The sequence below is a fragment of the Diprion similis genome, chromosome 3 (genome assembly GCF_021155765.1).
Source record: "Diprion similis isolate iyDipSimi1 chromosome 3, iyDipSimi1.1, whole genome shotgun sequence".
Lineage (NCBI taxonomy): Eukaryota > Metazoa > Arthropoda > Insecta > Hymenoptera > Diprionidae > Diprion > Diprion similis.
The window spans coordinates 2,061,904-2,089,222 of record NC_060107.1 but is presented as its reverse complement, the minus strand read 5'-3'; the positions used below and the strand labels follow the sequence as shown (position 1 = coordinate 2,089,222).

Below are 27,319 nucleotides of genomic sequence, written 5' to 3'. Positions count from 1 at the left end.
ACAGAAAACGAACCGAAAACCGTAACGAAAAAGAGAGAGAATTAATTCTATGACTGTTTTCTATACGGATTTCGGCACAGTTTAGTTGCGTATCCATATTCGTCTAATAGAATTTCACACCAGGGAGGAGTTTCTCCAAAAACCAACTCTGGATTTGAGAATAATATCTGTGAGACACTTACAACTACCAATTTCGACTTCTCCTCTATTTCCAGTTTAAATTTTTCTTCGATATTCATTTTGATTTCAGACATTTTACTTATCTCTTCGGCGTGTTTGACCCGATTTTCATTAAACGTTTTTTCAGCCATCTCCTGTTTAAGATCAACTTCAGAATTAAGGCGAGTCAAATCGGATAATTGATCTTTGAGTTGTTGATACCTAGTTTGATCGATCAACAATTCTCTATCTAACATTGCCAATTGCTCTACAAATTCCTTTGTTTCAGTTTCACCTTCAAATGATAATAATGAAAATAAATTTTGATCGATTGTCAAAGTCAAAGTTTTACAAAAATCTTGATAAAACAGCATAGAATTACGAATGTAAAAGTAAACTGAGAAGATTACGGTATCTATCAAACGATTCGGTCAGAATATTTTCAGTCTCCTGCTGCTTGAGTTTAGCGTCACTATACAATTTTGCCAGGTCCTCTTCGGTCTCCTCGCATTCTCTCAGTGTATTCTCTGCGCTCTCGAAGTGCTCCTCTACGACTGCCATCAAGTCGAAGACGACATTTTGCCTGTCAAAAGGAATGGAATCAGTAGGAAATAACGAAAATTGTATGTCGACATTACGCACAAGCTGCAAAATAAAATTGTAGTCGGTAATTGATAGGACTTTGATTACGGTACCAGCGTATGTGTAAGTAATAGCTGCTCGATGCAGATATGAGGTAACATTTTGAGTTAAACTTACCTTTTCACAATTTCATCCCCCCTTTTAACTTGGTCTTGAATAATCTTCTTCATTGCGATCCCACGATCAACAGCCTTGGAAAGCCTTTGTTTCAAACCCTTGATTTTCAGCTTAGCCTGTGCGAGTTGTTCTTCCATTTCCGTCAACTGCTAGTCCCGTACAAAATCGGAAATACATAAAATGTATAATTGAGATTTTTAATAATCATAATTCTACGCGGTAATTTGATTGTTCGTTTGTACTTACAAAGGCTAGTGGTAAGTGACTTTGTAACCCGGTAAAATACGGATGCAATCATATAGTAATTATTTTTAATCTAAGGAGCCAAATTTTTCGGAATGAAAAAATTCTCATTCACCTGTTCATCTTCAACCAAAATTAATTCACCCTGCGACGCATTATTATTCCATGTCTCCAATAAACATTGTAGATTGTTGGCCAATGGATCATCGACGTCCTGAGACATGGGCTGCCCTTCAATCTTAGTCATCTTCATGGTATGCGTCTCGTTTTGATTTCCACTCCAACTGCCAACGTGCCCCGCGATTTTTCGCGTCGATGAAGAAGATCTGTCGCTTTGGTCAATAGCACTTGTCGCTTTTCGTTTCTATATTTTTGAAAAAATCATTCAGAAACTACGAAAGCCAGTCATTAACTAAGAAAGTGATAATACGAAACAGTCTTTGGACTTGAAAAAAAATACAGTTACGTACGCTTCCTGCACCAGAGACGGAATTCGGATCTGGATACGCGCTGCACGATCGTTTCTCCATAGTAAATTATAAAACTGGCTCGCTTTAAGTTAGTTCGATGAAACGAGAACTTTCGTGTAATCTTCTTTTCTGTTTCAAAGTTTCAAATTATTGTGTAACCCTACAGCAAGACGTAAAAGCCGTTATGTTCGAATTGCAGCTTCAAATTAACTGAGAGTACCCAGAATCCTCAGATTTGAGTTTCTGCACTTTGAATATGGCTTCTTGACATGAAAAAATAAGACAATCGCGGTATCGCCGCGCGATCGAGAGTTATCGATTCTGACTATGTTTCGAAATTCAAATTACAACGACTTTGATGATTATAATACCTATTATTACTTTGTCGTAATGTTGTATTTATTACTGTTATCTTTACAATTATCAATATGATTATTTCTAATCGGTTGATACATGCAATATTTCTCTTATTATCGTCATTTTCATCACTGTTGGAACTTTTATTACTTTTATTTCTATCAATATTGTTGCTATTCTCATGTAATTTTACGAAATCAACAATTGATTAATTACATATACTTTGTTTGATGATTATTGTTATTTTTATTTTTATCTCAACAAACTGCAGGTAAACAGTATATGATCAAAATACCCCAGACTAATTATTTTATCGCAAGCAATTACTCCAGAAATGCATAGCGAGGCTGTTCGTAACTACTCATTAATTGTCGGAAAAATAATCACAATTGCCTGTACCGTACTTTCTACGATCTGCTTAAAAGTACTCAATATTCATTAACGGTATTTACCGAAGATCCGTTTTACTTATATCAAATAATACAAAGCGAGCAAGGAATACAAGATTAAATATAAATAAGGAATCAGCGATTACGGTAGATAGTAAAAAATGCTTGTTTTTGTAATAATCCTCAGAAGAAAATGGAAGCATTATAAAAAAGAGCAAGATTTTTTCCGATCAAATAAACGTCCTTTACATCATATAATGCTCGATCTGGAACGCAACTCGTGGGCATAATTGTAAATCGATGGGATGATAATCATATTACGGTAAAACTCGACGTTCCTGGAAATCAATTAGGCAAATTAACCAGTCCGCTTCTAGGCGCGGTTTTCGCAAAACACCTGGTTTGAAAGTCGTGTTAAATCGATGATATACGTTCACAGCGCATGTGAGCTACCGTCGAGGATGCTGGGCTGCGTCTTCGGCTCTCCCACTCTCGGCACTCCGCGCTCTCAAATCCGGGGAGACATTTAAGTCGCTCTCATTGACCAAGGAAAGGGTATACATATATTAGGTCGCGGTAGCGCGAGAGTCGCAAACGTTATTTTCAAGAATTGTCGAAGAAAAACGGAAAAGACAAAACTCGAAGAGATCATAATTCCGCAGGGACATCGTCGTCGCATTGCCGAGATGAAGGACCACGAAGCTGCGCCTCCGTGTCAGAGGAAACCGACGAAACTTCGAAATCTCATATACAAAACAGAAGCATTCGATTCTCTTCACAGCAATAATGCCGAGGTTTGGATACAATGTTATTGAACAATGATTTATTTACATCATTTTCTAATAAATACTATATATCGATCGCAATAAATTATCCTTCGATAATTCCTTCTTTACAACTTAATTATAATCATAACAAGAAATAATCACACTGACCTTCGCTCTTTTAGCAATTACTGGCTTATCATTCAATTTTGAAATTGAATTTAAATCAGGAAGACGAGAAATTAATTTTTTTTTCTATTATAGAACATTTAGACTACTTCATACCATAGATTTGAATCTCAAGACAAGGCACAGTGTCTTTCTTCTTATTCGTTCACATTAAGTCTTTTGTATGAGTAGAAAAATCGATAGTGTTTTACTATTAAAGCAATCATTTCAGTGAAATGGAATTAATCTCCTTCACGTTTTGATACCATTTCACAATGCAATAACAAAAACTTCAATTAAACGATACATTAAGCTGTACATGCAATTTCAATACCTCTGTTCTCCTATAAAATTAGCAGACTTACACTGTGACTTATTCATTTCACCGTAATAATTGAAAAAAAATTTTCGTCACTTTTTGTCGATGAGATTAAATTAGGCAAAGAAAACATTGAATGATACACGACTTAGAATATACTCAATAACATTTATAAAAAACTGTTTAGGTCATATAATTTGTATTATGCATGCACATAAATACCTCTGTACCCATTCTTTTGTTGTTCATTCATTGCTTGGCAGCGATTGTTGTCAGGAACGTGATCCAATCTTGATGTATATAATTATGCATAAAATAATCGTAGAAGCACAAGTTGTTGAGATTGAATGGGCGTTGTAACTGCGTTAGAATCTCACGTACTCACCCATCATGATGCAAATTCATTGTTCACCGCGTCCTTGCGTTTTATCTGAACCATATTATACATTAGTAGTAAGTGTAGTAACAAGAATTTAAAAAATATTTCTCAATGTGTGTAAGATTGTTTTTTCAGATGAATTACACACGTATACGTACTTAGTATGTAACATTTGAGAGTAAACAATATTATGATCCTTGAGAGAAATACTATCATTTTCAATGAATAGCATTTACATGAAGCAGATGTAATAACACTTTGAACTTAAATTCGTAACTCTGTTATTTTACACATCAATACTAAAGTCGATGACATCGCTAAATTTATTTTCCAGAGAACGCATTGCTCCAGTGAAGTCTGTTTGGGCAGCATAATGTCCTTGCCTAATCACAGCACAGAGCCACGTTCAAAAGAAGAAATTCTAGTACATGCTAAAGATTTTCTCGATCAATACTTTGCATCCATTAGACGGTAATGTATTTACAAACAGGTCACACATGTTTTAAACCTCAATTACAATAGAAAAAGCAAATCTCTGTGATCACCTTCAACTGCGTTCAATTCAATGTGTAGATCGAAGAGTGATGCGCACCGGTCACGTTGGGAAAGCATACAGCGAGAAGTCTTGGGTACAAGTACGTACCAACTCACCGAAACAGAGTTGGTATATGGAGCAAAATTGGCCTGGCGAAATGCAGCTCGTTGCATCGGGCGAATTCAGTGGTCAAAATTGCAGGTTCGAAGACATTTGCTGAAAAAATTTATAAGAGCTATGAATACTTCGCATATGTGTAATTTTTAAAAATAATAACGTTCGCCAGGTTTTTGACTGTCGATACGTGACAACGACTAGTGGCATGTTTGAGGCACTCTGCAACCACATCAAGTACAGTACAAACAAGGGAAATATCAGGTGAATAATCATTTTATGCGCACACTGACTTATAAGATACTAATACAAATTGACTTCTCACTGTATTTTAGATCAGCAATCACCATTTTTCCACAACGAACCGATGGCAAGCATGATTACAAAGTCTGGAATCAACAGCTCATTAGCTACGCTGGCTATAAAAATGCTGATGGTACAATCACGGGAGATCCAGTAAACGTAGAATTTACAGAGGTTTGTCAGGAACAGATGATAGTTCCAGAACGATTCAAGCAATTTTGATTTTGTCTCTATCGTCATAGAAGTATAATTGTGAATGATTTCTTTAGCTGTGTATGAAGCTTGGCTGGAGAGGTTCTGGAACAAGATTTGACATATTGCCACTAGTATTATCAGCAAATGGACACGATCCTGACTACTTTGACATTCCGACCGAACTTGTGCTCGAAGTTTCTCTCAGCCATCCGACGTAAGTATTTTACTTTTTATCGAACTAGTTGGTCACAGACAGTTGCAGTAAGATGATTCCAAAGTTGCATAGTTTTCACTGTACAATCTTCAAACGACTTTCAGATACGAGTGGTTCGAAAAACTAAATCTCAAGTGGTTTGCAGTACCGGCTGTTTCTGGTATGATATTCGATTGCGGTGGACTGGAATTCACTGCTGCGCCATTCAACGGCTGGTACATGAGCACGGAAATTGGCTCTCGAGATCTCTGCGACATTCAGCGTTACAATATGTTGGAGGTAAATTAGACTAGATGTTACAGCTTGTCCATATTACAATCATGCACATATATTGCACTTATTTCAGACTATTGCGACTCATATGGGCCTGGACACCAGAACAGCGAGTTCACTGTGGAAAGACAAAGCTATGATAGAGGCAAATGTCGCGGTGCTTCACAGTTTTCAGGTGCGTCATACTGGCATAGTTCGTGGTACAGTTCCAAATCTTGAACAGAGAAGTAGCATAAGTTATAAGAATGGATTTCATCATTTTTAGATGAAAAATGTAACGATTGTTGATCATCATACTGCCTCTGAATCGTTCATGAAACATTATGAAAATGAAATGCGTCTACGCAATGGTTGTCCAGCAGATTGGCTATGGATCGTTCCGCCTATTTCTGGCTCTGCTACTCCTGTTTTTCACCAAGAAATGGCATTATACTATCTCAAACCATCGTACGATTATCAGGTGGTGACACAGCAAATCTCATTCTATTGTTTACTGCTAATCGTCGCAAGCAAGTATGGAAAAAAATTACAGTTCGCCAAAATTTTAGGACCCTGCCTGGAAAACTCATCAGTGGAAGAAAGGACGAGATAAGAAATCGTTTTCAAAGAAACCGAGGAGAAAGTTTCATTTCAAGCAAATAGCTAGGTATGACAGTTGATGTTTAATATTTGTTTGACATTTTGCAATCTCCTTTCAGGTCGACTCTAACATCATGCATGCATTTTTTGTTACAGAGCCGTAAAATTCACGTCAAAATTATTCGGACGAGCATTATCCCGTCGAATTAAAGCCACGGTACTTTTTGCTACGGAAACTAAAACATCAGAAATGTATGCGGTAAAACTTGGGGAGCTTCTTGGGCATGCATTTCATTCGCAGGTGAACATAGAAAAAAGGTCTCAAAAACTGACCCGATAATAGACTTAAATATAGCAATTTTACATAATTTTCTACAGGTTCATTGCATGGCAGATTATGACATCAGCAATATTGAACACGAAGCGTTATTGCTGGTCATTACATCTACTTTCGGAAATGGTGATCCACCTGAAAATGGAGAAGTGAGTAATTATTCATCAATGACAATGTACACTACTTCCTTTAATCACATTTCACATCTTTCAGGCATTTGCTCAAAACTTGTATGCGATGAAGATGAACGAAACCTACTCAAACAATGAAAATAAGATCAGGTACTTTGCTTCCATTCTTTTTCTCCTGTCAAAGATTCATGGTTTACAACTAGAACAGAATTCCTCTGAATTCGCTGGAACTAAACAATTATTATGTTTTCAGCTTGGCCACTTCCAAGTCATTTATAAAAGCAAATAGCCAGACAGAACTAGGAAGTTCCAAGAAATTAGACCGGTTGGATTCTCTTCGTGGCTCCTTCACCGAATCTCAAGCCGAGGATACTTTCGGGCCATTAAGCAATGTCAGGTTCGTTGAGAGGAACTTGATGCACATAATAAAATGCCACTTAATGTATAATTTTACTTTCACTTTTCCTGATAGGTTTGCAGTTTTTGCATTGGGATCTTCGGCATATCCAAACTTTTGCGCCTTCGGACGTTACGTGGACAATCTGCTTGGTGAACTTGGGGGCGAACGTCTGCTGCGCTTGGCACAAGGAGACGAGATGTGTGGACAGGAACAGGCTTTCAGGAAATGGGCCGCAGATACTTTTACAGTTAGTATAAAATAGATAGTTTCATTCGGCTCTTAAAACTAGAATATAATAACATTATTAGCTGAACAAAAAGTAATTTCACTTGGAACTATTCTGAGATCGTATTTCACTTTTCAGGTCGCCTGTGAAACATTTTGCTTGGATGACGATGAAACTTTGTTAGAAGTTGCCCTGTCATTGGGCTCGGACGTTTTATCACCAGCTGCGGTTCGCTTTGTTGAAGCTGATCCAGAGCCAATTGCTACAGGTAAATTACCCTACATTTTACCCTCAACGCTCCCTGACGATACACGTTTTACATTTCAGCATTGAAGAAGTGCCATTCGAGAAACGTCATGTCGTGCAACATGTTGCGAAAAACTAATTTAAACGGCAGTAACTCTAGGTAAGAAAATTTGGGAAATAGCTTGGAATTGGGTAAACTTTAGTACAAGTCTAATAATGTTCCTTCTCCCACCTTTAGCGGCGTTACATTATTGCTTGAACTTGATGAAATCGCTGGAATGGAATTGAAATACAAGCCTGGGGATCACTTGGGTGTTTTTGCATGCAACAGAGCTCAACTTGTTGATAGTATTATAGAGCGTCTTCAGACCAACATAGATCCGGACATATCGATTGAATTGCAAATGCAGAAGCAGTCTCACACTCCAAACGGTTTGTTGCATTCGCTTCAATATACATTACAAACCAAATTTCACGATTAATCTATTTTTTGAACATGCAGGTATTGTGAAAACTTGGATGCCACATGAGCGTTATCTACCAAACTCATTACGAATGCTACTAACAAGATTTTTGGACATAACTACCCCACCAACTCCAAATCTTCTGCGATATTTTGCATCAATAGCAACAAACCAGGAAGAACAAGCGCAGCTTACTGAACTAGCAACTGTATGTAAAAATTTTTCGTATAGTTGCTTTCTCGGAAACATTTCTAAATTCCTACTACTAATCTTACCTCAGATTTGGCAATATATACTTTCTTTTTTCTACATTAGAATTCAACGGCATACGAGGATTGGCGTCACTGGAAATTCCCAAATCTTTTAGAAGTTCTCCAAGAGTTTCCGTCTGTTAGACCACTCGCATCGCTTTTGATTCTTCAGCTAACGCCTTTGCAGCCCAGATTTTACAGTATTTCATCATCACCTAACGTCCATCAGGGACAAATACATCTTACAGTTGCCGTTGTTCAGTACAAGACCGAAGATGGTACAGGTCCAATGCATTATGGAGTTTGCTCAAATTATCTCAATCAGTTGGCGGATGGCGAATCACTTTACGTTTTCGTTCGAAGGTCAGTACAGCCAAATATGCAGAAAAAAAGCCTTTTATATTTAATATAAACAACTTTTTAGTGCGCCAAACTTCTACATGCCATTGGAAAAAAGAGCACCGATGATACTCGTTGGCCCAGGTACCGGGATTGCCCCGTTCCGTGGATTCTGGCACCACAGACTTTCAGAAATGAGACTCGCCAGAGGTAGAGCATGTTTCAATTATATCCAGCACCATTGCCTTCAGCTTGACTGCAAATTCTGTTAATTTTTCCGTGCAGACGAAACAGTAGGAAAAATGTGGTTGTTCTTTGGCTGTCGGCAACGGGATTTAGATTTGTACAGAGAGGAAAAGAATGCAATGCTTAAAGCTGGTGTACTGGACAAAGTATTTCTCGCATTATCGCGCGAGCCTGGAGTAAAGAAGGTCAGTTTAAGATTGGCTGCATTTGAATAGATTCTTGAATGATAAATGAATAAAGTGAAATATATCATAAATTTTACAGACTTACGTTCAGGATTTAATTCAAGCAGAGGCTTCTCAGATATTTGAGATGCTAGTACATGAGCAAGGCCATTTTTATGTGTGTGGTGATTGCACAATGGCAGAGGACGTTTATCAAACTTTGAAACAGATTATTCAGACACACGGAAGGCTCAGTAATAAGGAAGTTGAGGCTTACATGTTATCCTTGAGGGTAATACCATATTTTACAGATGATAATTCAAAGTCAATCTGCAATCAATTTCCTTTAATTTGCTGATGTGAGCAATAAAGATATTACCTAAAATACAAATACACCATAACGTTTCAATTTCAATTTCTTTCAGGATGAAAATCGATACCACGAGGACATATTTGGTATAACTCTACGTACTGCTGAAGTGCACAATCGATCGCGAGAGACAGCGAGAATCAGAATGGCATCAGAACCATGAAGAAAGTAATGAAACTAATTAAATCTTGCACTTTAGTAGACTTAGAGATAGGAAAATTTTACGATAATTATATCAAATCTCTTTCTGCATATCTTACAAGAATGTTATATTTCAAATAATAAATTACAATCTTTGAATCTCAATATACAGTTAATTTATTTTTATACCGTCACTCATAAGACTTTGAATTAAGTTTCACCTCACGATAAACAAGTAATGTTCATTGTATAATAATACTGATCATTAACTTTGAAGAAGTTTCACAGGGATTTGCAAATTATATTGAAATCTTGTTTCTGAATTTAGATCTAAGTTGTATGCGAACATAACAATCGCAAAATAGTTTTTTTTTATATTAGAAGAGCGTTAAAATAAGTTTAAATTATAAATGGAGAAAAATTAACATTTCAAAAAATTCGGAATCAATTTAGTGATGGTTTTGATATTTTATGTACATACATATATAAATACATGTATACATACCACGCTGTCTGTATACATTATTTATACATTTATTCGTCTATGCACGACAATACTGTGCACAAATAACTCTTACATCATTTGTGAACCTGACTAATTCCTACCAGCAATACTCAATTGTGCAGAGCGGTAGTGTTGAGGCCCGGTTCACCTTTTTCTATAACACCAGCCAACAACTTCTTTATCTCTGCAATCGCCTTACCAGGATTCAGCCCCTAGTTGAAAAGAATTCAAACATTTCATGAAAACCAATATACAAATAATCCAATTTTCTAGAGTCATGACCTTTTCAATTTTTTTAACACATGATTAGTTGATTTTATGGAAATTCTATATGCTTTCAATAATCTTCGCTGATTTAATATTAACTAGATTCAATAATGTTCATTGCAAAGAGACTTACCTTAGGACATGTTCGACTGCAATTCATAATTGTATGGCAACGGTAGACGGAGAATGGATCTCTTAGTTTCTCGAGACGTTCCTTGGATAAGTCATCTCTTGAGTCGATGATCCACCGGTAAGCCTGTATCGTTATGCAAAGTGTGAGACCAACACAAAATCAATTAATCACGATGTAGTTACCTGCATCAAAACTGCCGGGCCTAAATATTTGTCTCCATTCCACCAATAAGATGGGCAAGAAGTACTGCAGCACGCACATAAAATGCACTCGTATAGACCATCCTGTGAGATAATATTACATCGGTTATTGTCTGAATCATATACTTTGTAATAAATTAATAGATGACATACGTTATAGATTAGTAGTGTACTCACCAATTTTTTACGATCGTCAACACTTTGCAGGTATTGCTGAGTACCACTTTCTTTGGCATCTTTACGTTGGAGCCATGGTTGTATACTACGGTATTGAGAGTAAAAGTGGTTCATGTCTGGTACCAAGTCTTTTACAACATACATATGAGGCAATGGGTAGATCTTAGTTCTCTTGCTAAGGTTTGTGTCAATCTTGCTGTAAAATGTATTAAAATGTTATGAGTCAAGTACAGGAACAGGAAATCTTCAAGAATTGTGAAAGTCATACCTGATACAGGCAAGAGTATTCGTTCCACCGATGTTCATTGCACAGGAACCACAGATTCCCTCCCGACACGAACGGCGGAAAGTCAAAGTTGGATCGACCTCATTTTTAATTTTAATCAAAGCATCTAATATCATGGGGCCACATCTGAAAAAATTATGTTTAGTTAATAACTAAACGAATAAAACATAGTAGAGAAAACATTACTTGTGTATTAAGGCTGATAGGATCGATATAGGCAAGTTAAGGAAATCTCCTTCACAGGTAATTGCATCCAAAGGAACGAGGATAACAGGGTGTGACAAAAGCTGCAAGTGAATAAAATGACGATTATCGTACGATGTTATGCAGGTTGTGAGAAATTTCGAAAACATATTGTATATTGCAAAAATCTGATTTCCACGAAAACAGCACTGGAAACTTACGAATTCAAGTCAACTTTGTAATCTTGCATATCCGGTTTCTCGTCAGGCTTGTCGGGATTCCATCGGTAAATGCTGAAAGTTTTTAATCTGGCTTCAGCATTTTGGACCGTGGATGAATGCAATCCACGAACCTGTGAAATAGATCAAAATTTATAACGAAAATTTTATATATGAAATGAATTGCGACTCATCAATTGAGGTATTCAAATGTTGGCATGCTGATGTAAGTGTCTATGTTTTCGGATTTATATTTGGAAATTTTTTTTTTCGATGATAAAGCGTAGATTATGTTGTTATTGGTTGAAGTCCAACCTAAAATTCCACTGCATCCCGGGTGAAATTAAACAGGAAAAAGGTGAGACCGCAACGGTGTAATTATCACAAGTCAAAACACTCGGCTTTGATTTTAAAACGGTAATAACAATGTGCTAAATAAATGCGGCACGGAATAACTTGGAATACGAGTCTGGTAGAGTAGGTGGGTGCTGTTATGTCATGACAGGATCGAAAAAAGGATGAAATTTGGTAAAACTTAAAAAACTGCAGTAGGAGAACAAATCACGTAAATTTGTATGTTCCAATCAGCAAAACCGCACATCGTATTACGTACCTGTCGAATGACATTTCGGCAATTTGTCGGGAAAATCTTTGCCATTTTTACGTCCGTCTGGCGCGATCCACAAACTACCACTAGACACTGATCGTTGCGTAATCAGTGCGAACTCAACACCAATCGAGAATCTCGAAACAAAAGCTGGCGCAGCGCGGCGCGTGATTTGAATTACAATCCAAACTTCGTGAGTTTCTAAACGTTAGTTAATACGGATACGACAGCTGAGATGTGTTTAATCTTAAAATAAATTGTGAAAATAAATACAAATTATATATATATATAAATATATATGTGCTACCTTATATTTTGATAAACTACGCCGTTAACTGAAGATATAATGGTTTCCGCGGAAAAAACCAGAGGACGCTGAAAGACCTTGATAACTATTGAAATCACCTGTAGTTCTGAATCTCTGGTTCTGAATACGATATCCAATGAAAAACAAAATTGTACGAAGTATGTATACCTAATCCTATATATTTTCTCGATTTTCAAATCTTACGCAATACATCGATGTCCGCGTTGACCTACCCGGAATCAGGCAGAATGAAAAATCGTCGCAAAAAACGGACGCATAGATGTTTAAAGTGTAATTCTATCATTAGCACTGCACTCTGCATTGTAATTGCATCATGATTGTTGCGGTTTCTGGCAGCAGGTGTGGACTATGGACAGATTGGCGCACGCGATGTCGGACTTACAGTGCTCGTAACGTTGAGAGTTTTACTGTGCTGTCAAAAAGTGCAACGCCACAATGTACAGGTAAGATTTTGTTCACTTTTTTCACGTAGATTAATCTCCCATATTATAACTGATTATTGTCATCGATAAGGGATTTCGCAGGCATGGTTATATCACGGGAATAGTTAGGTTATAAAAATTAAATTATCTTATTGTCACTATTTTATGTCGAAAACCTTAGAAAAGAATGAAATTTAAAGATTTCGAGACGTTTTTCTATTCCCTACTCTTTTATTCCAGGTATAAACGGTTAGTTGAAGGTTGCACATTGCAAATTGGAAAAAGTTACAAAGTCAAGGCCAATCTGAAGAGAACATTCATGAACCTAGGAAACCAAAATAGATGCAAAGAATTTGAGGGCAGAAAACTTGTTGGGTAAGGATGGAAAATAGCTTGTTTATGAATCAGAATTTTTGCTTTCTGAAACAAGAAATTAAAGCAATATTAACGTTATCTTTTACCACAGTTTCTCAATGGAGCAGATGTTCGACATTGTCGCTGACGTTGGTAACTACAAAATGTTTGTACCATTCTGTAAAAAGTCCGACATACTGTCTAAAAGAGATGGATTTCTGAGGGCAAGTTTAGTCATTGGATTTCCACCAATAAATGAGAGTTACACCTCAAAAGTGACAACGATACACCCACGTATGGTAAAAGCTGAATGCAGTGATGGGAAACTTTTCAACCACTTAAATACGCTGTGGGTATTCAGTCCCGGACTGAAGAACAACGAGCAGACCTGTGTTATAGACTTTTCTCTCTCTTTCGAGTTTAAGTCAGTACTTCATTCTCAGTTGTCGAATTTCTTCTTCAACGAGATTGTCAGACAGATGGAAAATGCTTTCATAGAAGAAGCCAAAAGACGGTATGGTAGACCATGCATCAAGGTTGTAAGACTTGAAAGATGATCGCCGTATAAAAACTGCAAACTGTACTACAATATTATATAGGACATTCTGTACATACAAGAAACATTATTTAAAATTAAAGTATTTATTTATTGATTAAATTATTTATTACTTTTTCATTACCCTGATAATAATCTCGAGAAATCAACCTGCTTAGAAGATAGGATACGCGGTAAGTAAATTCAAATTTGAATCCCCGGATTGAGATTGGTCAGAAGAAACCTAACCTAACCTAACCTCAATTGGGAGATGGTTCCCGTTCAAACTTCCACGTTTCGAATTAGTAATATATGGAAAAAGAAAACGAAAATTCCGCGAATATAATATTGGCTTTTATCATTACAATTCTATATAATATTCACTAGAGGTTTTCTCGTTAATTTTTATGCCGAATCTCCGGCACCGACGATATAAACGATTATTGCTTGCCGGTGCCGTCAACCGAGATGTCAAATTTGTTCTACGGCCTGGTTATAATACTCGGATTCACAGTTTTCAATGCTGAATGCTCTAATGGAGACAGATCAATTTACTACAGAGAATGCCTTCGAAAATGCTATACGAAAAACTGCACCACAGGTAAGATATCGTTCGCAGGTTAGCTTGAATTAATCGCTTGCACAGATCGAAATTCAAATCAAAACTTAGCATTTTACAATATATTATGTTTGATTCCTCATCACTTTCATTGATAAAATTGCACCGAAGAAACCATCACCCACCGTATTCTTATCGGTATTTGATTGTTTCAGACGCGGGCTTCAAGGAAAACGCACCTTTGGAGTTAAGACTGTTATTATGGACATGTGACGATGACTGTCGTTACATTTGCATGTGGAAAACCGTCGACTTTTTTGCTTCTCAAGGCTGGAACATTCCTCAATTTTATGGAAAGGTAAGAGTAGGCCAGTTGTATTGTTTCATACGCAAAATCACGACTAATCATGGTTGCGCTTTAAATTTCAGTGGCCATTTGCTCGAATGCTGGGCCTGCAGGAGCCGGCTTCTGTAATTTTTTCCATACTAAACTTCCAAGTGCATTACACGATGTACAAAAAGTTTAAACAAACCATAAGACCTTCCAATCCTATGAAGTTAGCCTGGAGTTACTTTAGCATTGTGAGTTGGCTCATTGGATAATTTTTTTAAAATGTTTAAATTTAATAATGCTAACGATACAGAAAATTAATTTCAGGTGTGCATGAATGGGTGGATCTGGTCTACAGTATTTCATGCGCGCGATAAAACTTTCACAGAAGTAATGGATTATTCTTGCGCGTTCGCCATGGTTCTAACTTTCTTATACTGCACGATATTACGGTAAGAAAAATTTCTCATCCCATCCCCAAATCTAATATGTCGGCTAGATTTTTCAATATCAAGAAATATCAGTCTGTTAATTTATAATTTTAATCACGATTTGTATTTTCTATTGTAAAACCACCTAGTTTCGTTTTTTAGACAATAATCAAATTTTCTTGTTTAAATTAAAAATTACAGCATAGCATTGGGAAACTATAGAGCACTCATTTTCGTAACTTGCGGATATTTGACCATACTCTATATGCATTTGTCTCATTTATGGTCTGGGAGAATAAATTATGGGTATAATATGAAGTTCAACCTGGCCCTCGGTAATTTTTCTTATTTTTATTATGAATCTAATTGACATACCCCAGCCAGCAAAGCTAAAACTTGAACGCTTTACAGGACTCCTCACATTCCTCTTGTCAATGATTTGGTGGTATCGCAACAGAAAAGCACTTGAACACGCATCATTGATCGCCTGGTTCAATATTGGTACCGTTTTAGTTACACTGCTAGAAGTTGCAGACTTTCCTCCAATTCTCTGGACACTCGATGCTCATTCCTTATGGCACGCTTCTACCGTACCACTGGCGATACTTTTGTATCGGTAATATTTGTGCACTGCATTTTTTACTACCGAAAAATATTTCTTCAGTCTGGTAATTTACCTTGAGTAGAATTTATGTACAATATTTATAACAATTATGTCTCAAGCAAGATATATTTGTTTATGAAAATTTGTCTAATGTTTAACATTGTCAATGAAAATTTACATCTGTATTGACTATTCAATCACGTTTCCAGATTCATCATTCAAGACTGCAAGCATTTACAGAGATTAGCTGAGAAGATTTAATCGAATACCACATGAATTTCATTTAAAAACGACGCTATCAGAAGATTGGAATTGAATGAAAATCATTATTATTTTTATCACTTCAAGCGAGTGAATTAACTTCAAACATTCTGAACAATAAAAGCATAGTTATAATCAAACACAACATATAGGTACGTATATTGAATATAGTAACATAAATCAAGAGTTGTGACAAATTGAATCTAGGAGAAGTATAAGTGAATATGTATCTGTTAATAAATTTTTATTACTAGTTATATATTTATATATATATATATATATATATATCTATATATCTATATTTTTAGAGATACCTAAACGTATGAAATTGGAGCACCATATGGTAATTGATGACCTGTAGCCAGATAAAATTAAGTACAAAAATTTATAAAATTATTATCTTCAGGATATTAGGATTTGATTGTGGTTCGTGCAGAAATACACTCACGCACGCTGTATAGAAGAAAAAAAAAAAAAAAAACAAGCTACCGCGTATTGCAAGAACACTATTGATCATTTGATATAATATTAATTTATACGAAAAAACAGCTAAAACAATTCTAATTAAAGCTTAAAACTTCAGACAAATTTCAAAGTTCAAAGATGCTTATGAAACTTCTTCTTTGTTTTTCTTTCCTTTTATCGTCGTGAACGATTCGTATAAAAATAATTATTACACAATTCAAATCACTGGAATGTACTAAAAGTTTTGGCTCTAACGATACAGGTAAAAAATTCAATTGCGAATATTGCTGTGGTATAAACATTGAAACGAATTCGACGAGTGTTTATAGAATTATGTTTCATAAGCATCCACCACTCATTATTGGCTTATTATTTCATAAAATTCTCAACATATTATAATATGTTGTTGTTTTTCTTTTCTTTTTTTAAAATACAAGCAATACAATATATAATATTATTTTGTTACTTCAGCATATGTTTGTTAAAAAATGAAACCATGAAAACGGTTATTAAACGTTATTAAAATTCTAATTCTAATGTATAAATACAGGTGCCAGATATATCAACAACTACGTTTAAACCTTGGTCAAAGCTGGATGTATTAAGCATTTGCCAAAATCTAATCGTCTTGTTATAAGTAAATACAAGAAACGCCACTATCAACATAATCCAAAGAATGGAAATATATATATACATTTTTTATTACTTCAGTTTTATATTGACAGAGCTTTAGCTCAACTATTCGGTGCGTTCATTCTCATAATACTTTCCAATAAAAAATTATTTTAATAGACCTCGAAAGAGTAGATTGTGCATATTATGATTTAGATGAAAATTTTTCAATCATTCCAATAACTCGTTTTGTAGTTAATGAATTGTTATAATTTATATAATGTGTGTAAGGTAGTTAGTCTAGAAAAATATTCGCAGTTGCCGATTGATTCGAACTTTCATCTATTTTAATTATGGTCGAAAACGACCGATGTGACAAATATGATTAAGTTATTTTAGTGCCGTTAATAATAAACGTGCTGCCACACTTTTGAATTACGTATATGTATTACACTTGTGTTCATGTGCAAAAGTTGTGCTGATATATACCCTGTACATGTATAAATGCAACTGTTAAGTATGACAAATGTATGTATACACATAAAAATGGGTATCAGAGACTGATATACAAACGTACGTGTATATTGTTAGTTAATTAAAAGATTAGTTTCTTTCCATTATTATCTATACTTCTTTAGTGTTATATCTTTTTGCTAATTATCATTCGCTTCAGGGAATGTTTATCCTATTCCAGAAGAAGTAGTAATCTACAATAACTCATGGCAGTGATATGTATAATATGGTAGTGATTTGTTGTAATGTCTATTTATGTTCATCTAATTCCTGCTAAACTGTGATCAAAGAAACATTTTGCGAAATATGGAACCTGGCCAAGCAACATCAACAAAGCTCAGAGTTCACATGAATTGTTTCATCCAGTATTCATTGATCACAAAAGAATTAGAGACTGAATCAATACTATATCATACACTTTTCGTCACAATTAAAATGCTGGACTTGGATAAGTTCATTCGTTACACATGAACTCATTTATATCTTTTATAAGTACAATTTATACTAGTTTAGTAAAAAGTGGGTTAGCTGCTTCGTATTAAAAAATTTTATAGAATACAAATTGTAGGAATTATTTTTCTGTAAAAACTTGTGCGCTATACGTTGTAGATACAGATATAGCCATATTAACGGATTTTTTCTTGTTATAACATTTGAATTTTCGTCGAATATCTACATATGTACCACAATTTCGTACATATCACAGTACAAGAGTTTTGGATTGATATAACAAGGAAATATTTGGCGTTCGCCGTAATTTCGAATTTTTAGATTTTGCAAATGTATTGTTTTTAAAAGTCTGTAATTAATGTAAGTGAATATATTGAAATATTTTTTCAAAACAATATTGTAAGTCTGATTCCCTAATTCCTTACATTTTACTCATAGACTTGTTGTGGTAATTTTCTTTTTATTTACCACCAAAGCTAAAGTACTCTGATGTAGTGATATAAAATACATCTTTTGTCAGTCTTACCGTAGTTAATAAACTATCTAAGATCTGTACAGTAAAATTTGTTATCAAGAACACTTTGTTGTCTGAAATAGAAATACTTATACATAAATCATTTGTTTGCTTTCGAACCGTTTTTAAGCTGTTGTGAATAATAACGCGATTAATTTAAGGCACCGCAGTAATAATTTTTTATAATTTCATTTCATCTAATACGAATATTGATATTGACAACAGAGCGTTTTTTGCACGAAAAGACCGGGAGTAACTTAAATAAATTCGTCTATTCGTAACAGAGATAGACTCAGTCAAATAATAAAGAAGATTACATTGTCTATGACATTATTAGTTTAATAAAACAAGAAAAGAAGTAATTAATTAGGCAGTTATCAAATTGACATTACTTTGGTCGCATCAGTGCTCTTTAATACTATTTTTCAGCTCTCTCTTCACACGTTACCAATAGTCGATCAAAATATCCTAAATATTCAGCTACTTTTTTTCCGTGCTTTCAAATTAAGTAAAATGTAAAGAAGTGGTAATTACTTTTGCACCGAAAAGTTGCCCAATGTGAAAATAATAATATATAAAATATATATTATAAATACGTATACTTTTGCAGAGAAATAAACGAGAAATAAATTGCGTTAAAAAAACATATTTAGCCACGCTCAGAAATAGATGAATCAAGAGATTATCATTATCACAATATGCATAATAACAATAGGCTTTGAATATCCTCTTTCTTTCTCGAATTTTTTTGTTTGTTTAAATACCAACAATAAAAACGTAACATATATAATCAATAATACGCAAATACCAATTTTTTAAGGCGTCACTGGATTTAATCTCTGAATAATTAGCCGGTAATAAACTGCGACAAAATACTCGACATTTTTTTCAGTATCTCCTTAACAATAATAAAGATTGTTCAACATAAGTACCTCAGTGCTTGAACAGTGCTTCGTTCTCTGGGTTATCGTCTCTATGTTTCTCAAGATTACCAGAGAGTGTGGGATCGGGCCTGCGTCTCTTGAAGAATCCAAGTTTCCACAGCACGAGTGTCAAAAGAATAAGGAGTAACAAACCTGCCACTATAGCCACAATAATTATCCATATCGGCACTGGTTCCGCGGCTTGTCCACCCAGCAAACTTGGATAAGCTATGGTTTCCGCCTAGACAAACGAACGTATGATTCCCACATCGAGTTACTCGGAAAAATATTGAATAAACATCTAAGAAGATAAGAATAAGAAAACTTACAACTGCTTGGTCGTCCTTCAGATTTTCCTGTTCTATCACAACGTTACTCGGAATAATTATTCTTGCATTCGATCCAATCCTAACTTCATCCACTCTTGGATAATCTTCGACTAGCGTTGAATTCCAGAGCCTTGAAAACAAAGCGGAATTCGTAATAAAAGTTGACTAATTTGAACGCGTTTTCAAACTCTGCTCTTTATAATCGTTTTGGGTATTTACTCAAAGTTATAAAATTTACCTGGCCTTAACTGCGATAACTGCCTCTTGATTCCTTTGCAAATTATATATTATGCACTTAATATCGAAACACTTTGCCGTATTTGCTTTGCAATTCTGTAATAATAATAATAATAATAATCAATGTTTCTACCTAATCTGTGATAATATTAGCACAACTCACAGATAGGATTTCTCATCCTAAAGTTTGCGGTACTTTTACACTGTGAATATTTCAAGTCGTTGATAATTTGATGAAAATGAAAATATTTTACCATAGAGACAATTTGGTGTCTCAGACCATCTTCGCCAATCATCGTCTTTGTGTTTATTACTTTTTCAGTGTCTCTACGTTTCCGCATAATACTCGTGCGATTCGAGTAACCATTGAGTGGTGAGATAACTGTGGTCGACGGAAAGATATTGTCCATATCATCGAGACTAAGACTTCCTTGTAATTTTAACGGATTCACATCTTGATCATAAGGTAATGAACACTGACCACCTCCCGATGCTGCAGTAGATTGAGAAAAATAGCGCATTATTAGAAAAGATAAAGTCACTTTAAAAAATGGTGGGTTAATAAATTACTACCTTGTACTGTCGGCAATTCTTCCAAATAGAGAAGCCATTTGCCGTGAGGTTTGTCGTTAGCAACTTCGTAAGGCCAGGATATGTGAACTTCGATAATGTTCACTTTCCACGGACCTTCGTTGAATACGTGATAAACGTGTGACACTTTTGGTCCAACTTCGTGCAGATGTTTTATGGCAGATTCGCCAATTACAAGTCCTCCGTAATAGGTCCTTTGTTTATTCCTGAAACGAATCCATGAAGAAATTTTTTAGGACATAACAACAAGATTTTTGCAATATAAAAATATATACAGCAACAGTTTTATAAAGAACGTGACAGTTTTCGAAATTTATTCGCCACAGCTTACCCTTGAATGGATAATTCAGCCCTCTTCGAGACAGTAGCTTTTAGAGAAATGGGCTTCTTTTCGCTGACTTCTTTTGACGTTGAATTGACAAAAGTTACGAATTCAAGCTGAGACTCGCTGTCCCCGAGCCCTTTAGGGTCAAATCTGACTTGTATATTCACAGACTGGTTCATTTTGAATGGATTTCCAATTGCGCAATTGACAGTGTTATTGTACACATTACAAAGGATCGAATCGTTACTTTTACTAGCTATATAGCTCAGGCTTGGTGAATGCGTGATAAAGAGCTGGGCTTCATAAGCAGATTCCCCAATGTTCGTCACGTTTACATCAACGACAACTTCTTCCTTTTCGCCAAGCAATAATTCATAAAAGTTTGGAGCGGTTGGTATCACTATCAAAATAAAAAGCAAAACAGACAGGTCAAACGGTATTTGATGCAGATATTATTTGTTTTGATTGCTCAATAAACTACAAGCTGATCAACTCACCTGTCAGATTTAACGCCGCTTGAAGTTGAATATTACTTTCACAAATATCGTTCGATCCACATTCTTTTTGGAAAGTAGCTTCAAATATTCTCGCAGCTTCCTGCTGATTCAGTATGGGAAAGTTTTTCATTTCAGGCAATGGGCCTCCTTCGGCCGGCATAACTGGTTCTTCTTGAATCAACGTGTAATTAAACCTAAACTTGATTGGGGACTGAATGTCACGTGTGTTTTCCTATAAAGATAATTCTGTTAGTGTCTGAATTTTTGCTCATTGTAAAGGCACGATTGTTTATTTCTATAGTCTTACCTTAAGATAAACTGTATCAGATTGGCAGTGCACCAACCCTTTCGGATCTAACGTTACGGTACGATTTATAGAATTTGGACGTAGATTGTCATTTTTGAACCAGACTCGAGAAAACTTTCTCACTCCTGAATAAGTTTCCGCTTCGATGTAGTAGTTGAGTCGAAGATTTTGCATGTCTTCATCTCTGACCAATGACGCCGTCTTGCAGCAGGCTTCAAATGAGAAACTGAAAAAGGATTGTATGAGTACTTCGCTTAAGATTGTTGGCTTAATTTTCCTGATACTTGTTTCATGGCAACAACTTTTTGACTTACCACGTGTAGTTAGAGGTAGGATCAGCAGGGCATCCATGCTTGTTTGGATCTATTGGTGCGATCTTCTCTTGGTAAGTCAAATCCTTATTCTGATATTGGATGTACGTTGTAATGTCGATGATCTTTCGAGACCTGAGGAGGACAACAGCATTGTCGTCATAAGCGCCGACTAAAAGATCTGGATATCCGTTTTGATCCATGTCGATACCCCCGCTTAAAGAATACCCAAACGTGCTGAGGGAGGTTGGCATTTGGCTCGAATGAATCACCTAGAATCATGATCACATATTCGATCCAAGCATTTGGAAATAATACAATGCTCATTTCCACGTCCAGCAGAATGGGCCGACAATTTTGGAGACAAACCTGAGACGGTGAAGTGATTAAGCCATCTTTAGATCCAAGGTAGATATAAACTGCCCCCTTGCCTTCGTACGGTGCCCCAATAGCAATATCTTCGTATCCATCCTTGTTGAGGTCCCCCAAATTCGTCAGAGCAAATCCGAATCTATGAAGGTGAGATGGAACAGGTGGTGTACCTTCTAGCATTTCTAATTCAAAACTAAACACTGCATTGTAGTAATGCCTGAACTAACCGTGACTCCTCGCGCCCAATCAACTTGGTTGGCACGTTGCACTTCTCATTCTTTGTTATATTTTTGCACAGCATTGTGTAAATGTAAACCGCCCCACCCTCTGCTTTGTTGAAATAAAATGGTGCAGCCACTATAAGATCTGTAAGACTGAAAATAGTAGGAAAAAATGGTCAAACAAGTTTGGTACAATATTTCAACTTGTTAACGAAATTTTCTGTAATTCTTAATTCAATGGTCAAATTACTTGTCTCCATTAACGTCAGCGGACGTTATTTCGTATCCGTAACTCGAAGTGATTTGCTCGCCGTCCAAAATCAAGTCGACGCTCATTTCTTCCTGATTTTGATGTCTGGACAATAGAACCACCTGTCCTGTACCATTCGATCGTGGTGCACCAGTAGCATAGGATGTGTTCCGATTAAAAAAGTTACCCGCAGCCACGGACATCCCTATGAAAAAATATAAAACAAATATAGAATGACGAAAGGACTAGTGTGGAGATTTAGGTCAATGGAATCGCCGTGCTCACCCAAGTAGCTATACTTGTCGACGGGAGAATTGTCCTGCATTGGAGCATGATAGATGGTGGTGTCACGATCTAAAAAATTGTCAGCAATAGTAAAGACAAATAGGTTTCCTCTCCATGTGTGAGGGCCTGGTGTTCCAATCAAGACGCGGTCTTCTGACGTCAACAATCCACTAGTACCCGCCTGGCAGTAACCAAACTCCTCGTGAGCTCTAGTGATAAGACAAGATAGATAATTAAACATTGATATCTTTTAGGCATTGTATTCAATGAAAGGTGAAAGAGAAGTAAACCAACTTGTTTGTCCGTCTGCCAGAACAGGGCTTCCTAACTTCTTCGAATTTCAATTCCTTAGTCAAAATATAGCAGAGACCTTGACCCCACCGTGAATCTGGCGTTCTGACAATGTAACGATGAGCACAGACCTGAATAGGTGATAAAATACCAATAAATATTGTAGACTGTAGACATTCAAGCATTTCTGATCCTTCGTGAAAATTTTTTTGCTCACCTTGGAAGCTGGAGAGATTTAAATGAATCTAGACACGTACCATAACTTTGCCGCCAACGCCTTGGCTTCGAACCGTCACTCCGAGCCACTGATTGTCTTTTATTTCAGTGTCGTTATTAGGTGCAACCAAATCTTCGGAATCGGCAACTGTAAATAATTCATATATTGATAAGTAGTGCCCTTTTCTCTCTCTCTCTCTTCAACACAAGCCATCATGATGCATCTCCTTTACTCCAGTGCTTTCATATGCTTTAAACTTGCGCCAGTAGCTGTAGCTTATTAGGTATATAAAATAGAAATAAAAAATGTTTTTAAATCGATGTATCGTCACAGGAAAGTTTGAATTGAAAATTCGTGGTTTACACAGGATGTCAGAAACTTTTTCAGCCTTTTGTATCTTTGGATATAAGGTTGGTATAACAAAGAAAATAATTTTAAACGATCCAATTGGGTGAGTCAGAACGCGTCGCAACTGTGAGTATTAAAAAGTCGAGAAAGAAAGCAGCAAAGCTTGGCTGCATAGGAATTGAACCATTCAAAATATGAGCATAAAAAATTTGTGCAGCATGTTACTTTGGTCCAGCGTAATGTTATTTTTTGTTATTGAACAAGTCAGCGCACTAATTATTACACTAATATTTACCATGCGCAATTAGTTGTTAGTTGTTGTTGCAAGATATAAATGACATGTTCATAAAGCATTCTGATTTTAAAAGTTAATCATTAATTAGCGTGTTGAACATGCGTCAAAGTTCAGAGTCAGACGATATGGCTAATGAATGATAACGTAATTTTTGCATATAAAATGCTAGTGTATCCAAGTGTTAGGTCACATTGATTATAATAAAGATGTATAATTATTAAAGATAGATGATAAGGTACCATTGTAATCACATATATTCGGCACTGTAACAGCTCTAAGACTAACTTCTGTAGTTAGTTGTTATGTTTATTACAGCAATTACTACACCACAATATTAAATGAAACAAAGAGTAAAAATGAAATGAAAGGATAAAAAGATTAGAAGAAATTTACCGAAAACAAATGAAAATGTAATACACAGTAAAACTATGACCTTTTGGTCGCCTCCCAGCTATAAATGAGAAAATCAAATTCTGAGCCAACAACCTGTAATTAGATTATAATACCATTTTCAAATATCGCGCCATTGATCCAAGACAATGATTAAATATTCGAGATTCGCAGTAAAAATTCACTTGCCAAAGTCTTCTGCAAAGTTCTGGAACATGCTTCATGTCATCGGCGAACATTGGCGTGCAAAATGAGGTAAAAAATAAAAGGAAAAAAACAAAGAAAAATTTCTGCAAACAAGGATTCTCAAAAAGGCAAGGTATAAAAAAAAATTTCAGTAAATGTAAATAAAAATATTTCATTGGCAATCAAATGTTCCTCATTTCCTTAGAACTCCATTTATTAACTTACTTGAAGTACTTGGATTTCCTGCTGCCGCTGGATTGACCAAAACATAATTATGACATAAATTATTTACAAATAATAGTACCAACATAAAAGATTAAGAGAAAGTTGTTTGATAGATGACAGTAAGTGAGAACTAATAACAATTTATATGTTTATTAATTATTAAGTTACCAGTTCTTCCATCCGTGACAACTTGTTCACAATCCAAAGTATTCGTGGTAAGCGGACATTTCCAAAGAGCTCCAGATCTGTTCGTTCCGGGCTGACGATTTTGGTCCAACGGAGCGCCCACCAGCATCCTGTGTCACAGATAAGAAAAATTGAATGTTGAAAATTGAATCTGCATAAAAATTTATAAACATATTTGTTTATCACGCTTGATTAAAATTGGAATAAGTGAATTGCAAAGAGGTACTGATGTGGCCATTTAATAAAAGAAATGACGCCGTAAGTAGATGTAAGAAAAGTGACTCAGTATCATCTAGGAAATAAGAGTCAAAATAAAATAATCTAAAAAATGCTGACTATAGCGCTGTGTGTTCTCAAGTCTTGGATGAAAAGATCTTCAGCGTGAGAAGGAGTGATAATTAAATCATTGTAGAAATAATTCATAAATTTCTGGATAAGATAATTAAAATTCATACGCTAGTGGTAAAGAGTTATCTGAATATTATAATAAACAAGAGCTGACAACATGTGAGAAAGTTGATAGCAATAAATAAATTGGTGGGTTTTGGATAACTGAAAACGGAGTACAATGTATGGATAAAATAAGAAGAGTAATATAATCTCTTGCGAAGGGTTGTTACACCGAATATCTGGGACTCACCAACTTGTGGATTTCTCGGAATCATCATCATCGGAGACGTCTTGGTGTTCGGCTACAGAGTAACCAAAATATGATCCCACCGAGCCCCGTTTGATAACAGGTATTCGGTACTCCAAATTAAACCCGAATGCATAGCGTGATAACGAGAGGATTAACAGTGTGGATATTAAGTATTGCTGCATTATAAATCTAACGGGAACTCGTATTAAGTATCCATAAAAGCAATAATGCTACTTGCTAGTCTTGCTACTGTCGCCCGTCTGATGCTGCAACAAAAAACACCGTTCCTTCGCCTCAATCGAACCCACACTGATGTTAACTTACCGAATGCATTTACGCACACCCTGCCAACCAGCGAGCAAATAGTCTATACATAGATATACCCACGCGGGTACGAAAGGAGTGAATAGACAGAGAAGCTGATTGATAAGAACCCAGCCGCCACTCAGCAGTGTTGCCAGATCGCTGTCGCACGAGTCTCCTAGGGTAACTGAAATCCTCTTAGATTCTCCTAACTCACAAAGAAAAACCCCGTGAATTTCCTTAATTCAAATTTGTGCAATATTATATGTTACATACGAGGAGTCATCCGCGATTACATACATAGTTGGCAGGCAGAAATGAAATCCACCCTTTAGAATAGGCTGTTTCTATATCTGAAATCCTCTACCCTACCAACAATTCTGGCATTTGCCTTACCGATAGAAACTCATCCCCCTCTCACGTGGTCACCTTTTCGCTTTTCGCTAGCCGTACTTGTCGCGTAGAAAAATGGCAAACAAAACCAGTAAAAACTCCGAAGTTAGCGAGCGAAGCGGAAATCTGGCAATTCCTCAATTTCCTCCTCGCAAAATTTCCACCTATTTTCCCTCCGGAGCTTCCAGTTTCTCCTAAATTTGGGAGGAAAGCCGAGGAATTTTCCTAATCTGGCAACACCCGCCAGATGTTTGCTCAACCGGCAGGAATGCCAACCTTTGTTTGCCAATAAATCAAATCTCGTTATATCCGTCAAGCTCAGCGGAATAACATTATTTATTTTGTCATCAAATCCTGTCTATCGGTATACATCTTTTAGAGAAATATCGAAAACTCTTCGATATTTTTGTTTTACATCTTAAAGTCAACGCTTTTTCTAGCCTACTCGATAGATTTTTGAGGTGATGCCTTAGGTACTTCTGTTTGACCGATTGAAATTACTCAGATTATTTTTTAGAATTCATTATGCACAAAGAACATGCTTATTCCGAGTTTCTTTAATTCTATTTAATCATGAAATGCATGAAAAAAAAACCCGGCAGTATTTTCGCTACTGATCTATATAGAAAAACTGCAATCCTGGCAGTTACCGTCGGAGCAAGTTTTCGAATCTGTTGATACCAGCCTGATAATCGGGCAAAGGTGGAGTT

General features: G+C 35.9%; 6 protein-coding genes across 8 annotated transcripts in view; 3 read left to right on the top strand and 3 right to left on the bottom strand.

The window, feature by feature from the left end:
• LOC124404791 (integrin alpha-PS1) overlaps positions 1-26,267 on the bottom strand; it is a 28,416-nt gene extending 2,149 nt beyond the window's left edge. Inside the window, exons 1-18 of one of the 3 annotated variants that reach the window (XM_046879186.1) lie at positions 25,914-26,267; positions 25,259-25,383; positions 25,088-25,114; positions 23,684-23,790; positions 23,430-23,557; positions 23,136-23,344; positions 22,851-23,055; positions 22,607-22,753; positions 22,377-22,518; positions 22,011-22,279; positions 21,697-21,922; positions 21,390-21,621; positions 20,899-21,292; positions 20,550-20,773; positions 20,231-20,469; positions 19,978-20,072; positions 19,740-19,869; positions 19,389-19,651 (exon numbers count right to left, since the gene is read on the bottom strand). In XM_046879186.1, the coding sequence (XP_046735142.1) occupies positions 19,421-19,651; positions 19,740-19,869; positions 19,978-20,072; positions 20,231-20,469; positions 20,550-20,773; positions 20,899-21,292; positions 21,390-21,621; positions 21,697-21,922; positions 22,011-22,279; positions 22,377-22,518; positions 22,607-22,753; positions 22,851-23,055; positions 23,136-23,344; positions 23,430-23,557; positions 23,684-23,790; positions 25,088-25,114; positions 25,259-25,383; positions 25,914-26,095 (3,312 nt within the window). In that variant the 5' untranslated portion in view covers positions 26,096-26,267 and the 3' untranslated portion in view covers positions 19,389-19,420. Of the gene's footprint in view, positions 1-17,648; positions 19,652-19,739; positions 19,870-19,977; positions 20,073-20,230; positions 20,470-20,549; positions 20,774-20,898; positions 21,293-21,389; positions 21,622-21,696; positions 21,923-22,010; positions 22,280-22,376; positions 22,519-22,606; positions 22,754-22,850; positions 23,056-23,135; positions 23,345-23,429; positions 23,558-23,683; positions 23,791-25,087; positions 25,115-25,255; positions 25,384-25,913 lie in introns of those variants that run through there. The other 2 variants (XM_046879185.1, XM_046879187.1) reach the window with 2 other exon arrangements.
• LOC124404634 lies at positions 48-1,691 on the bottom strand. The gene is made up of 5 exons (XM_046878968.1): positions 1,632-1,691; positions 1,277-1,525; positions 919-1,067; positions 570-742; positions 48-454 (listed from the first exon to the last, which is right to left on the bottom strand). The coding sequence occupies exons 1-5, from the start codon at positions 1,689-1,691 to the stop codon at positions 48-50; spliced, it is 1,038 nt and encodes a 345-aa protein (XP_046734924.1).
• On the top strand, positions 3,029-9,697 carry LOC124404790 (nitric oxide synthase, salivary gland). Its single transcript, XM_046879184.1, has 24 exons — positions 3,029-3,171; positions 4,342-4,478; positions 4,581-4,743; positions 4,829-4,920; positions 4,992-5,133; positions 5,229-5,368; positions 5,473-5,647; positions 5,715-5,816; positions 5,907-6,101; positions 6,190-6,287; positions 6,377-6,521; positions 6,599-6,703; positions 6,768-6,835; positions 6,939-7,082; positions 7,158-7,332; positions 7,450-7,579; positions 7,639-7,717; positions 7,796-7,989; positions 8,060-8,229; positions 8,337-8,635; positions 8,697-8,821; positions 8,897-9,042; positions 9,122-9,313; positions 9,447-9,697. Exons 1-24 carry the CDS (start codon positions 3,064-3,066, stop codon positions 9,552-9,554), a joined length of 3,432 nt encoding a protein of 1,143 aa, XP_046735140.1. The 5' UTR covers positions 3,029-3,063; the 3' UTR covers positions 9,555-9,697.
• On the bottom strand, positions 9,992-12,271 carry LOC124404794 (succinate dehydrogenase [ubiquinone] iron-sulfur subunit, mitochondrial-like). The gene is made up of 7 exons (XM_046879190.1): positions 12,115-12,271; positions 11,505-11,635; positions 11,083-11,226; positions 10,815-11,010; positions 10,620-10,721; positions 10,438-10,560; positions 9,992-10,249 (listed from the first exon to the last, which is right to left on the bottom strand). Exons 1-7 carry the CDS (start codon positions 12,157-12,159, stop codon positions 10,148-10,150), a joined length of 843 nt encoding a protein of 280 aa, XP_046735146.1. The 5' UTR covers positions 12,160-12,271; the 3' UTR covers positions 9,992-10,147.
• LOC124404796 (coenzyme Q-binding protein COQ10 homolog B, mitochondrial) lies at positions 12,631-13,870 on the top strand. Its single transcript, XM_046879191.1, has 3 exons — positions 12,631-12,879; positions 13,099-13,233; positions 13,325-13,870. The coding sequence occupies exons 1-3, from the start codon at positions 12,872-12,874 to the stop codon at positions 13,767-13,769; spliced, it is 588 nt and encodes a 195-aa protein (XP_046735147.1). The 5' UTR covers positions 12,631-12,871; the 3' UTR covers positions 13,770-13,870.
• LOC124404793 (post-GPI attachment to proteins factor 3) lies at positions 14,015-15,988 on the top strand. The gene is made up of 7 exons (XM_046879189.1): positions 14,015-14,348; positions 14,522-14,664; positions 14,736-14,888; positions 14,965-15,089; positions 15,270-15,403; positions 15,480-15,684; positions 15,882-15,988. The coding sequence occupies exons 1-7, from the start codon at positions 14,216-14,218 to the stop codon at positions 15,931-15,933; spliced, it is 945 nt and encodes a 314-aa protein (XP_046735145.1). The 5' UTR covers positions 14,015-14,215; the 3' UTR covers positions 15,934-15,988.
• Positions 26,268-27,319: the final 1,052 nt, after the last annotated feature.

Bases quoted from the DNA above. Each gene is read 5' to 3' on its own strand.
- LOC124404796 (XM_046879191.1), top strand. The intron at 13,234-13,324 runs GTAAGGATGGAA...CTTTTACCACAG, and splicing joins GAGGGCAGAAAACTTGTTGG to TTTCTCAATGGAGCAGATGT.
- LOC124404793 (XM_046879189.1), top strand. From the start codon at position 14,216: ATGTCAAATTTGTTCTACGGCCTGGTTATAATACTCGGATTCACAGTT. The intron at 14,349-14,521 runs GTAAGATATCGT...TGATTGTTTCAG, and splicing joins TACGAAAAACTGCACCACAG to ACGCGGGCTTCAAGGAAAAC. The intron at 14,889-14,964 runs GTGAGTTGGCTC...AATTAATTTCAG, and splicing joins CCTGGAGTTACTTTAGCATT to GTGTGCATGAATGGGTGGAT.
- LOC124404794 (XM_046879190.1), bottom strand. From the start codon at position 12,159: ATGGCAAAGATTTTCCCGACAAATTGCCGAAATGTCATTCGACAG. The intron at 11,227-11,504 runs GTAAGTTTCCAG...TAATTTTTTCAG, and splicing joins TACAAAGTTGACTTGAATTC to ATGTGGCCCCATGATATTAG. The intron at 10,250-10,437 runs GTAAGTCTCTTT...CTTTTCAACTAG, and splicing joins GCAGTCGAACATGTCCTAAG to GGGCTGAATCCTGGTAAGGC.
- LOC124404790 (XM_046879184.1), top strand. From the start codon at position 3,064: ATGAAGGACCACGAAGCTGCGCCTCCGTGTCAGAGGAAACCGACGAAA. The intron at 6,836-6,938 runs GTACTTTGCTTC...TTATGTTTTCAG, and splicing joins AACAATGAAAATAAGATCAG to CTTGGCCACTTCCAAGTCAT. The intron at 7,990-8,059 runs GTTTGTTGCATT...TTGAACATGCAG, and splicing joins GCAGTCTCACACTCCAAACG to GTATTGTGAAAACTTGGATG.
- LOC124404634 (XM_046878968.1), bottom strand. From the start codon at position 1,691: ATGGAGAAACGATCGTGCAGCGCGTATCCAGATCCGAATTCCGTCTCT. The intron at 1,526-1,631 runs GTACGTAACTGT...TCAAAAATATAG, and splicing joins CCGTCTCTGGTGCAGGAAGC to AAACGAAAAGCGACAAGTGC. The intron at 455-569 runs GTAATCTTCTCA...TATCATTTGAAG, and splicing joins CGAATCGTTTGATAGATACC to GTGAAACTGAAACAAAGGAA.